At 41.5% G+C, this 12569-nt stretch overlaps 1 protein-coding gene across 1 annotated transcript in view; it reads right to left on the reverse strand.

Annotated features, from left to right (window-relative positions):
* Nucleotides 1-2522, reverse strand: part of MMRN1 (multimerin 1) — a gene marked incomplete at both ends in the record, with an annotated part of 45814 nt that extends 43292 nt beyond the window's left edge. Inside the window, one exon of the mRNA XM_081999490.1 lies at nt 1996-2522. Within this exon, the coding sequence (XP_081855616.1) occupies nt 1996-2522 (527 nt within the window). The remainder of the gene's footprint in view (nt 1-1995) is intronic.
* Nucleotides 2523-12569: the final 10047 nt, after the last annotated feature.

Below are 12569 nucleotides of genomic sequence, written 5' to 3' on the forward strand. Positions count from 1 at the left end.
TGCTGGAGCGTGTCCAGAGAAGGGCAACGAAGCTGGTGAGGGGTCTGAAGCACAAGTCTTATGAGGAGCGGCTGAGGGAACTGAGGTTGTTCAGTCTGGAGAAAAAGAGGCTGAGGGGAGACCTTATCGCTCTCTACAACTACCTGAAAGGGGGTTGTAGTGACATGCGTGTTGGTCTCTCCTCCCAAGTAACCAGCAATAGGATGAGAGGAAATGGCCTCCAGTTGCGCCAGAGGAGGTTTAGATTGGATATTAGGAAAAATTTCTTCACTGAGAGGGTGGTCAGGCATTGGAACAGGCTGCCCAGGGAGGTGGTGGAGTCACCATCTCTGGAAGTGTTCAAAAAACATGTGGATGTGGCGCTTCAGGACATGGTTTAGGGGACACAGTGGTGCTGGATTAATGATTGGATTTGATGATCTTGAAGGTCCTTTCCAACCTTAGTGATTCTGTGATTCTGTGATATTGCGCAGCAGGTTGCTCCTCGGCTATTCATGGAATAAGGTGCTAGACAATAAAAGATTTGCTTATTTTGCCTCTCTGCATTGCAGCTACATCCCATTGTGATAAATAAAATATGAGACCTTGTTAACTAGAGACTAAGGTTTTGCTTTCAATATTTATATCTTATGTAAAAGGTAGAAACAATACCTGCCGATTCAGAGTTTTTCTGAAGATTAATTTCACTGGAATACTATTTTTGAAAAAAGCTGAGAAAGATAAAGACTCTAAGGTTAGCAATACATTAAGACCTATTTTAATGAAGATGAGTTATCAGCTCTCACTTGTAAAGAGAACCCATTTAACTCAGGTTAAGTCAGACACTCTGCCAAACATTGTAATAAGGTGGTGTAACAGATGTCACTCATAACTGAAGGAGTATGCCAGGAAAGCTATCTGGGAAAAACAGCTCCTTACTGGGGTATCCCTTCCAAGAGGAGGCAAAAGACTCCTTTCCTTTGGGTCTTTGTGGCATCATTTCACTTATGCATGATCCAAAACATCTTCAGGTCAATGGGAATCTTTTCTTTGAGTTGAAGGAACATTAGCTCACAGCCACACATAACAAGATAATTGTAGGAGTATTTCTAAGAGTTGATTTATTCTCTTTTGTGTGAATTTGAGAGAGTTTTCCCTCCTTTTGGATGCTAACATTTGGACAAGTACTATCAAAAGAATAAATCTATATTCTGAAAACCCACTCTCTATAAATACTATGGAAAACAACCAATCCTTTGTGTCTTCCATTTTCTACCAATATCTGAATATATATAAGCAGTTAAGTGAACCTTGCAATATCTCCAAAGTCAGTATTAACATCCCCATTGAGAATTGAAGACATTGTGGAACAAAGAAAATAAATGAGTGTTCCAGAGCTATAAAACTAGACAGTACAATTTGATATACTCTGTTATGCATAGCTGTTATGTATTAAGTTATATAGTTCTGAATGCACATTCACCTGCAATGCTACTTTTCATAAGTTTTTATCACAGAATGAGGTATTTCAAATTGTCAGGCATCGATGCATTTTGTACTCTTAATTGCTTGTATTTTCAACTTAGTGGAGAAGTTTACAAACACAATCATTTTTAATAGATTCCAAATGAAAAAATGCATTTACAAAAAAAGACCCACAACAAAAATTTACTGTGCATAAAACAAGGAGGCATCTATTGTATGTATATATGTATACATGTATGTATCGTATGTACCACATATTGGTAAATATGTGATAATGATTTTCCTGTTGATTTTGAGATAACTACCCTGAGCAATAAAATATTGCAGCATTTACAGTTACAAATATATGGTTTTGACAGAGTAAATACTGCAGATTTGGTCCCTTGCTTGTTTCAGATGGTCATCTTTAAGTTCAGAAAACAATTTTACTGAAATCACTAGAACTTTTGCCAATTATTTCACTGGGAACAGGGAAATAACAATTCCTAAGCAGTACATAGGAGACAAGAAAAAATATGTAGCTTTCCTTACTTTCCTCTGGTAGTTTCAAAGCCGGATGCTTTGGAGTTGGCATCCTGCTGGGTGCTGGTGATACCAGTCCTGTGGGATGACGATGTGACAGATCTGTTCCCTGTAGCTGTATCCTGGCTTGTAGTGACCTCTTGCTGGAGAGGGACCTCTCTAGCATTGCTCTGTAGAGATGTCCCTTTGCTGCTAGATGACCTTCCCATCTTATCTTTGTCAGAGTCACCATCGCTGTGTCCATTTGACTGGTTTGCATGGGTAGAGGTTGTAGGATTGGAGGTTTCCTTCACTTTTTCCATTTCCAGAGTCTTGGCTGAAGATACAACAGGAGGTCCCTGTGAGGGATTCACTTCGGCAGATTGGATATCAGAATGGGGTGACCCCACAGTTGTCGTTGGAGATGGAGTCAAGTCTGAGTGACTTGTCTGGGTTTCAACACCCTGGCCTGTGGTCCAGAGCTTTCTGGGAGTATTAAATCCAATGCTGCCACTCTGTAAGTGCAATAGGAGCAGCAAGAAGATTATCTCTTTCATTCTGCTGGTTTTAAATGCTATAAGTTATCTCACGTTTATTTCCCAAGCAAGGAATCCTGTAACTTCTCCCTCCTGAGCTGCTGCTCATACACTGAGCCTACCCAGAGGATGCCCTAACAGGCTTTATTTTTGTAGAAAGGAAACAGGTTTTGGTGTTTCGAAACTGACTGAGGAAGCCTGGTTTCCTGTTTCTGTGGATTCCTCTGCAACCTGTGACCCCTTGGAAAGCGGGAGCCTGTCAGCCTTCGTGGGAGGAGAAAAGAAGTTTCTGCAGAAGGCACAGGATAAAGATTAATGGCACAATAGAAATGTGGAAAAATATGTACTGTGAAGTAATCCTGAGGGATAAAACCTGAAGTTATTAGGTAATTTTCCTTTCACATGTACATGTACAGAGAACAGAACTGACTTGTCACATGTGCCCTTTGGATGGTTCATACTTGTGACCTTGTTATTGAAGAAAGAGTTGGAAAACTGGTGCGCTGCAGAAAGCTGAAAGTTTGCTGTGTCTTCTGTTTTTGAATGTTTAAGCATATTGCTGCCAAAAGTGGGGAGATGACAACGAAGAAGTTCACACGGTATTCGTCATTGTACCACAAGCCTTTGAATGTAATCATTTAGCTGTAGGTCATTGGCCATTTATGCCACATCCTATTTCAGTAGTTCAATCAACAATGTATACGAGGTATTTCTATAGCGCTTCCCGTAGGTGTCTGGTGTCATTTCAGGTTCTCTAGGGTATGAGAAATGCCTACGTGGGCCTGGCAGAGGTGGCATATGGCCTATGGGGCATGTGCCCTTCTGGGGTAGGATACCTGAGGGCAATTCAAACAGTGTTAAAAGCTTACATAAGGGCAATTGAATCCCATCCTAGGTCCCCATTGACTGTAATTGGAGTTTAGACACCTAGTTCACATGCAGATCCATATTTATGAATCTCTAAAATCTAAATCCCACTCATAGACAAGACTGAAAGGAATATCCTGAATCACTGAGTCCATTCCTTCCCTTTTATTGCATACTTTTACAATTAATTAATTACAGTTTATATTATTTTAAAACAATATTAATTACAGCCTAAACATAATATTTGGAGCTTTACAGGCAGCAAAGGTCTGGGGACATGGATATTAAGTATAAAGAGTAAAGATAATTTTTTACACCAGAAGGGTAGACGAATACTGGAGTGCATTATCCAGAGAGGTTGTGGGATCTCCACACCTGGAGGTATTCAAAACTCAATTAGACAAGACACTGAGCAACATCATCTAAGACCTGCTTTGAGTTGGGTTTTGGACCAGATGACCTTTGGATGTCCTTTTCAATCTATATTACGCTATGAAATTATGCTTAGTAGCTGTAAGGTTGAATATTGTCAGGGAAGTGGAGAAGGAATCTTTCCTCCTCTACTGCCATTCTCCAGCTCCCTAAGACTAAGAAAAGTTAGTTTCTTGTTGAAGGAAAAGAAATGGAAAAGGTAATTGCTGAAGAAATCACATAAAGAAATGTAACATGAAATTTTAAAGTAGGGACAAAACAGTAACAGAATAGACCTGTCAGGAACCAAAGAGATCTGACCTGTTCAAAAAGCCTCTAGCCACTGACACAAGTGCTGCACTGACTATGGGCAATGCATCTATGAAAGCAACCTTACACACCTGGGAACAGAAGAGCATCTCCTGGGCACAATTCATATTATTTGAGGATCACCTTTTCTCAAAAATAGAAGCAAAATCCCCATTCCGTGGAAGTTTGATGATTAACAGTGACACCATGGAAAAGCTAGTAAATGACTTGCAGTTCTTTTCAGAACATACTTTCAAAAAAATAAACCCAAAATATGGAGGATAAACCACTAGCTTTTATGGCAGTCAGGTAAATCTCTGTGACGGCTGTTTATGTTTTGAATGATTTGGATAACAGTGCCTTACTTTCAATTTCCAGGTGATAGTCTGGCCTTTTAGGTGTGCTAAAGAGTTGGATTTTCCATTTGCTGTGATTTTATTTTTCTGTTTTATTGTCTCGGTAAAGTGTAGGCTTCTACTGTCCAAGTAAAACAGATGTGATACAACATTTTAGAAAAGAAACACAGTTATGATCCCATTTAGAGACATTATTTCTCCTCTTTTTTTTCTTATTCATAGTGAAAATCTGTAAATGCCCTTTGAATGTAGGACACAGGAGACAGTCTGATGAGAAATCTCATTTAAAGGCTAACATAAGCTATTTCATGTGAGTGTTTCTCTTTTTGAGCTCCGTATTTGAGATTTTTAATTAATACCATTACCTGAACTAGCATTTGTCATTCCATATTTTTAGAAATCCCAAAATAAAATGAGAGGTAAATTAGGCTTGGCCATATTTTCAAATTAAATGCAAGCTGCCTTTAAAAAAGAAAAATCACAGCAGCTGCATACTGAGTTTATTTATACAGTCGAAGTGCATAATTACAAACAAAGCTTGGATTCTGCTTTGATTTACACCCCTACAAGTGTTAATTCTGCCTCTAAAGTCAGGGAAGCAACTGCAGATTTCCACAAGTGCAGAGAAGAGCAGGGTAGAAGAGTCTGGCTTTTGGTGGTTGGTAGATTTCATTACAACAGTGTTTTATTTCCTTGTATGAATACTCCAAAATGAAATTTTATCATTAATATGATTTTATTAGTATATGTCTGGACTGTTGATTAAAAGATAAAATTGTTCGAAGCTGTTTTTATTCAGCAAAACAATCCTGGGACCCTAAGAAACTCAGGATATCCATTTTCAGATTGTTGCACGCTGGATCTGAATCCCAAGCTCATTATAGATAGTATTTCAACATTAGTTCACATCTAAGTGCTGCTTGTCTCTGCAAATTGACCCTAGGAAAGGATAAGCACTTGGATGCATTTGGTGAAACTTAGGTAGAAATAGGTTCGGAATGATCCTGAAAACTCCCATTCAACACGCTGCTTACTCCTTTATGCATAAATCTATAGGTGCCACATTTTTTTTATTAGTTGTATATCAGTGTTACTGAAGTCCCTGCATGTTGGGCTGGCCCCATGGGCTTTTATTGTGAAATTTAGAAGTTGATTTGGAGCAGAAGCTGGACCTCCAGTTCCCAGTCTATATCAAGTGCCTGGAGTCTACACCTCATGCTTGCTGTTGTACACATACTCTTTCACTCAATGAGTCTCAACTTTTGTATCATAGAATCATAAAATCATATAATAGTTTGGGAGGGAAGGGACCTTTTAAGGCCATCTAGTCCCACCCCCCTGCAATGAGCAGGGACATCTTCAACTAGATCAAGTTGCTCAGAGCCCTGTCCAGCCTGGCCTTGAATGTTTCCAGGGAGGGGCATCCACAACTTCTCTGGGCAACCAGTTCCAGGGTTTCACCACCCTCATTGTGGAAAATTTCTTCCTTATACCTAGTCTAAATCTGCCCTTTTTTAGTTTAAAACCATTACCCCTTGTCCTATCTCTACAGGCCCTGCTAAAAACTCTGAACCACCTTTCTTATAAGCAGCCTTTAAGTACTGGCAGGCTGCAATAAGGTCTCCCCAGAGCCTTCTCTTCTCCAGGCTGAACAACCCCAACTCTCAGTCTTTCGTCATAGGAGAGGTGTTCCATCCCTCTGATCAATTTTGTGGCCTCCTCTGGACCCTCTCCAACAGGTCCATGTCTTTCCTGTGCTGAGGGCTCCAGAGCTGGACACAGGACTCCAGGTAGGGTCTCACCAGAGCACAGTAGAGAGGCAGAATCCCCTCCCTTGACCTGCTGGCCATGCTGCTTTTGATGCAGCCCAGGATTTGGTTGGCCTTCTGGGCTGCGAGCGTACATTGCTGGCTCATGTCCAGCTTTTCATCCACCAGTACCCCCAAGTCCTTCTCGGCAGGGCTGCTCTCAATCCCTTCATCCCCCCAGCCTGTACTGATACTGGGGGTTGCCCTGACCCAGGTGCAGGACCCTGCACTTGGCCTTGTTGAACCTTGCCAGGTTCACATGGGCCCACTGATTAAACTTGTTCAGGTCCCTCTGGATGGCATCCCATCCCTCAGGCATGTCAGTTGCACCTCAAAACTTGGTGTCGTCTGCAAACTTGCTGAGGGTGCACTTGATCCCACTGTCTGTGTCATCGATGAAGATATTAAACAGTACTGGTCCCAGTACAGACGCCTGAGAGACACTAGTTGTCAACTGTCTCCGTCTGGACATGGAGCTGTTGACCACTACCCTCTGGGTGCGACCATCCAACCAATTCCTCATCCACCGAACACTCCACCCATCAAATCCATATCTCTCCAATTTAGAGAGAAGGATATTGTGGGAGCCATGTCAATGGCCTTACGGAAGTCCAGATAGATGAGATCAGTAGCCCTTCGTCTACTGATGTAGTCACTCCATCATAGAAGGCCACTGGGTTGGTCAGGCAGGACTTGCCCGTGGTGAAGCCATGCTGACTGTCTTGAATCACCTCCCTGTCCTCCATGTGCCTTAGTATAGCTTCTAGGAGGATCTGCTCCATGATCGTCCCAAGCATGGAGGTGAGGCTGATAGGTCTGTAGTTCCAGGGTCCTCCTTGCTACCTTTTTTAAAAATGGGTGCAATGTTTCCCTTTTTCCAGTATTCACAGACTTCACCTGACTGCCATGACTTTTCAAATAGCATGGAGAGTGGCTTGGCAGCTATGTCAGCCAATTCCCTCAGGACTCTGGGATGCATCTCATCAGGTCCCATAGACTTGTGCATGTTCGGATTCCTCAGGTGGTCACAAACCTGATCTTCTCTTACAGTAGGAGGGACTTTGCTCCTCCAGTCCCCATCTTGCAGTCCATCCACTTGAGAGGTGTGGGAAGAGAGACTGCCAGTGAAGACTGAGGCAAAGAAGATGTATATATTGGCACATTCAGCAGGAGGGATGGAGAGTCATTCATCTTCCATGAAAGCACAGGATGGTAAAAGAAATAAGTTTCCTGGGAGGTGGAAATGAGGCCTGAAGATGCAGCTGTACTCCTGGGGGGCATTTAAATCACCAGGTCACCTTTCATAAAAGGGCAGTACCCTTCTGTTCACAAAAGAGTTATCCCTGTTTGGTATTGTGGAAGAAAGAAGAGTATTTATGTTCATGGTCACAGCTGTGGCTCTCCAGATAAGGCAAGGACCTTACTGAAGCCTGAGTAAGCTGACCAAAGGCTGGGATTTTAGAAACACTTTTATATTTAACATCGGCTAATGGCACACAGTCAACCCTGTGACTTCAGACAAATCCCTGCTCATCTCATTGAATAACTTGAACCATCTTCAGGGACTTTCAGCTCTCCCCAAGGACTGTTAAGGGAGCATCAGGTTTGCTCTCTTCTGCAGTTATCAGACTGCACAGCCACTTTGGCAGAGCTACTGTTGATTCTCCAGATTATTTAGTAACTTGTATAAGCTCACCTCTGCTACACTGCCATTGTCTGTCTCACAGCTCTCTATCATCCTCACTCCTTGGCGTTTACTAGTAGTAAAGCTATCCTCAGTCGTAGTAAGAGTAGTCCAAATCCACAGGGGCTTGGCGTCTCAACTATCCAGGCCAAGGACTGCACAGCCAGATCATCTACTCTACCTATTCTGGCAGCTACGACATCAGCTGTAAAATGCTGCTCAGACCATGGGCTGCCTGCTTAGCACCTAGTGTCACAAGTGATATGGATTAAAAATGAGAGTTTCTATGTGAGAAAGCTGTTACTGAATTGCACTTTATTCTACTGGTGTGCCTATTGCTGGGAGAATTTGGTTTTCCCTTGTCACAGATAACACATTTGTATTTGAGATAATTTTTCACATTGCTTCGAATACTTCTTGGTACCAGCTGAGTTGGTCCAGTGAAAAAGCCACTTGCTTTCTTCTCTCATGTACAGGCAGGATAGGGCAGCACTAAAGACATGAAAATAGGTTCATCAGGACCAGGAAGAAGAAATCAGTTCTGCAGTCACTCTGCCAAGATGCAGAAAATTCTCATCAAGTTATATGAAGAGCTCTAATACCCCTCTATATCAGAAGATACAGAAGTCTCTTGTTCTTGTCATAATGTTTCCCCTGTAAGCTCCAAAAGCATATTCATGTTTCTGAGCAATTATGAGTTCCAATATTTTTTTTTAAAGTTAACAGCTCATATTCAATGTATATGGCTGGTTAGCATGAATTAAAAGGACACAATAAAAGACATGCCATCATGCTCCAAGTGGTAACATTTTACTAGTTATAACCATTGCCTACTTAGACAAGAATATTTCTCAATAAAAGTCAATCCAGGAAGTTCAAATTTTACATCTAAAATAAGACTCAATGAATCAATAAGATTTCTTGAGGTTTGTTTTGATTGCATAATACAGACCACTGTGTCCCTCTCAAAAAATAACTCCTTTGAATCTTGCTTTGCTTAGAACAGTAGTAACAGGAAAAATCATTACTTCGTGTAGAAAGGACATAGCAGCAGAGGGATTTTCTAATTAAGGGTCAGTATGTGAAGTTTGCATGATTCTTAGTGGTTTTGATGACTCAGCTGCCATCTGGATCCAGCTAAGGCAGATAGACATATTCCATCACCAGCATCACCCTCGTTCAAACTAAGCAAACAAATGCCCTACAGTATTTGAGTATACCTTTGCTGAAGTATCATGTAATAGCTGTGATTTTAAAGTGTATTCCAATATATGCTTTTCCTTTGCCTGTGAGCAAGTTTTTAGCCTTCAGAGACATTTATGTATTGAAAACATCTTTTATGTGAGAACTGTGGCAGCTGATGAAGGAGTTGCTCTCTGCTTTGCTCTAACTTCAGCCTATCCTTAGGCCAAAGTTGACAGCAGGTAAGTGGGAATTGGCAGAGGGCTGTGTTAATTAAAAAAAAAAAACTGTGACCTGTTCCTACTGTTTCCTTTCTAGAAATGATTTTGAAATGCAAATATAGCAAAGAACACTAAGATTTTCCTAGAACAAAAAAAATAACTCATTGATGTGGAGCTCTAACCTTGTCCATTTCCTTCCCTGTACTGCTTCCCAAGAGTGTGGAAGCACTGATCTTTGGTGAGCATTGTAGCATCTTTTAGCAGCCTCTAGATGATGCTGCTAAAAGGCAATTTAGCTTAGGGAATGCTCACACTATTCTGGACACCAAACCATAACCAAGTGCCAAGAAAGCTAGCAAAAGACATAGGAAAGCAACAGTTACTTATTTGGCCTTTAAATCCAGCACTAAGAAAAGCTTGGCTAGCCCCAGGAGTCAAGGCTTTACCTTCAGGAAAACATGACAAGCTGGGGACTAGGTAATATTTCTGAGAGACAGAAACTTCCTGGATGCACTTCTCATCTGATAGTGTGAATTTCCCACGCATATCTGCTACTGACAAAGCTTCGTTAGCAGCACCCTGTGAAAAACAAACTGGTGTTGCTAGAGATAAGCACTGAAAAGCTCCCATGCTAGGTCATTCCCTAGTATATTGATCAATAACGTTCATTGAAAACGAGAAGGAAGTGAGGGCTGTGACAAAAGACGAGCGCAGTAAAAATTTCCTCTACTGGTAGCACACATTCACATCTGCGCTGGGCTGCTTTCTCGCAGCTGAAGGTGGCTCCACAAGGAGTGATCGACTCTCCCGAACAGCAGTGCTGCAAGTGACTGGAAGAGCAGCATTTACCTGAACACTGGAAGCAGTCAAACCCCTTGGCATTCTTACGATGGGCAGGTCACCAACAGCTGCTAATTCCTCTGGAGCGTTGAATTAGCTCTGTTTTGCAAAGTCTAATGCTAACAGACTGCATTCAGCATGTGTGTGTCTTTCCTTGGGCAAAAATGGTGGCTTGGATCGGCTGTGTGTAGGGAGGAAAAGGGAGATCAAGATGCTTCCACTGTATCTTTGTTAGCGAAAAGAGGGGAATAATGAAGTGAGAGAGAGGCGACTGAAGGGTAACAGGGCATCAAAAGGAAAGGAAACTGCAAAGAGGCAAAGAACAGAAAGATGACAATATAGAATATTGTCTAGACAATATATTGTCTACTGTCTATAGACAGTATAGATGACAATATAATGACAGGCCTGGAAAGGCAACCCTGTGCTAAAATTTGGATTTGTAACTTCGATTGAGCTTTCTTAGAGCTCAGAGGTGCTTTTAATTTCAAGTTTTTCTTGATATGGATGAAAATAAACACTTTAAAAAGTAGAACACCAGAATAAGGCTTACGCTGCTTTGTCTCCAGGGGGTCTCCAAAATCCCTCTTCTTCCTTATACTGTGTGCCTGTGCCAGGATGTAAAGGAGCAGGCAGATGAGTCAATGAAACGTGCATCAGGGCTACTGCTAGCCTCACAAAAGTGAGGTGGGAGTCCAGTGTAAGGCGAGAGTCCTCTCTACCCTTGCTTTCTCTTCTCCATTTCACTCCTTATGTTTCCTGAATATAGTAAAGGATACCTAGGGCATTTCAAAAGTAGCAGCCAGAAACTACCCATACTTACCAAGGTAAGAAAACTGGAGAGTCTATCAAGCTACATGAGGAGCAGCCTACAGTTTGCTATATCTGCATGCTGGAAATATCAGACTGAAGTGATAGTTGATATTCCTCCCATCACTGTGTTTCTTACAACTGCTGTTTCCATGGCAAATATACAGACTTGGCTTTCTACAACCGCACTCTTTTATCACTTTTCTGGTAGATATGTATTTCATGGAAAATAGATTTCTTCCCCCCTCCCTGAGCAGATCAGTCTGGAGAGCCACAGCTCCTTTAAGGGGTAGTGAGAAGCCAGTTGCTTTTGTTTAAGCAGAAGGAACTTTGTGCAAGATGTGTAAAGAACAAGTCTTAATTGATACAATCAAGATAAAAATTCGCTATAAAAAATCTGCATGTGATTTCCTAAGATCACAGGAGTTCTGCCCATAATGTTTTGTTTTTCTGCGTTTTGCTCATCTGAGGCACATATGGGTCGATGTAATTTTTATCATTTTATACACAGAATTGCTCTGTTTCCGTTTTCCAGCACTGAGGCCCCAATGTTGCAACTGGCAGCACGCAGATAGCTATGAAGTGCTTCCATTACGCATCAGGCTATGGCCTGGTGCCAAACTCTGCCTGGGGCATTTGAAAAGGCTTAGTGGGATAGAAACCTAAAAGGGAAGGTGATAATACAGATGGGGACATTTCAGTATACATAAATTGGTATCGAAGTTTATCCCTAATTCTGTCTCCTAATTTTTGCTGCTATACTTGAAATCTGTCCAGGTTTGGTTGGTTACGTGACTAGAGCTTGTTGCTGTTCGTAGGGTGGGTGTATAAATTGCACAGGAATAAATGTGTCAGTCTCTAGTTTTTGTAGTGATCTTTGCTTTGATAATTATGTTCTGGTTCAGTAGGGAAAGAAACTTGATTTGCGTAGTGTTTCCCAGCTGGCATCTCTGTGGCTTGAGGTATATTGAGTCAGGCTTCAGTAGCACCTTCATTTCATTCTTATGTGACTCAGGGGTAAGTTGAGTCCCAGAACTGAACCAGTTAGCTGCACATTGCAGGGGCATCTGCAAAAGTAGCTGTCTCTGGAGTGGAGCAGTCCTGTGGCAGAGGGATGTTTTCTCTAGCTGGATCTGTAAGCAGGTTATTATATAAATAGGCTTGGTAGAAGAGCTGAGGTTGCTGAATGCCTATACAAGAGATAAATCTGATTTGCAATGACTGGCTGGAACAAATTTCCAACACTGATTTTGATTTAACCTGCTCAGTTCCTTTCATAGAATTTGCTTTATCATGTTGTTCTCCCTTTTCCTCTACTTATGAAGATATTTGGGGATCTGTGTTCCTTAAGATTTGACATGTGAAAGTAGGGCAAATTAACCTCCAGATGTGTCCAGTGAGATCATGTTTTAATTTTCCAGTCAGAAAATGGTGTATAGCCATGGGGAAAGCATAAAAACATGGATTTGTCAGAAAAGATATTCCAACCCAGCTGAAATTTACTCTTCATTGTAGCCTTTGACACAAGATTTTAAAAAATATCCTTTCCACCCAGACTTGAAACCTCGCAATTCTGCTAC

The sequence above is a fragment of the Phaethon aethereus genome (assembly GCF_964289735.1).
Source record: "Phaethon aethereus genome assembly, chromosome: 4".
NCBI classification, from domain to species: domain Eukaryota; kingdom Metazoa; phylum Chordata; class Aves; order Phaethontiformes; family Phaethontidae; genus Phaethon; species Phaethon aethereus.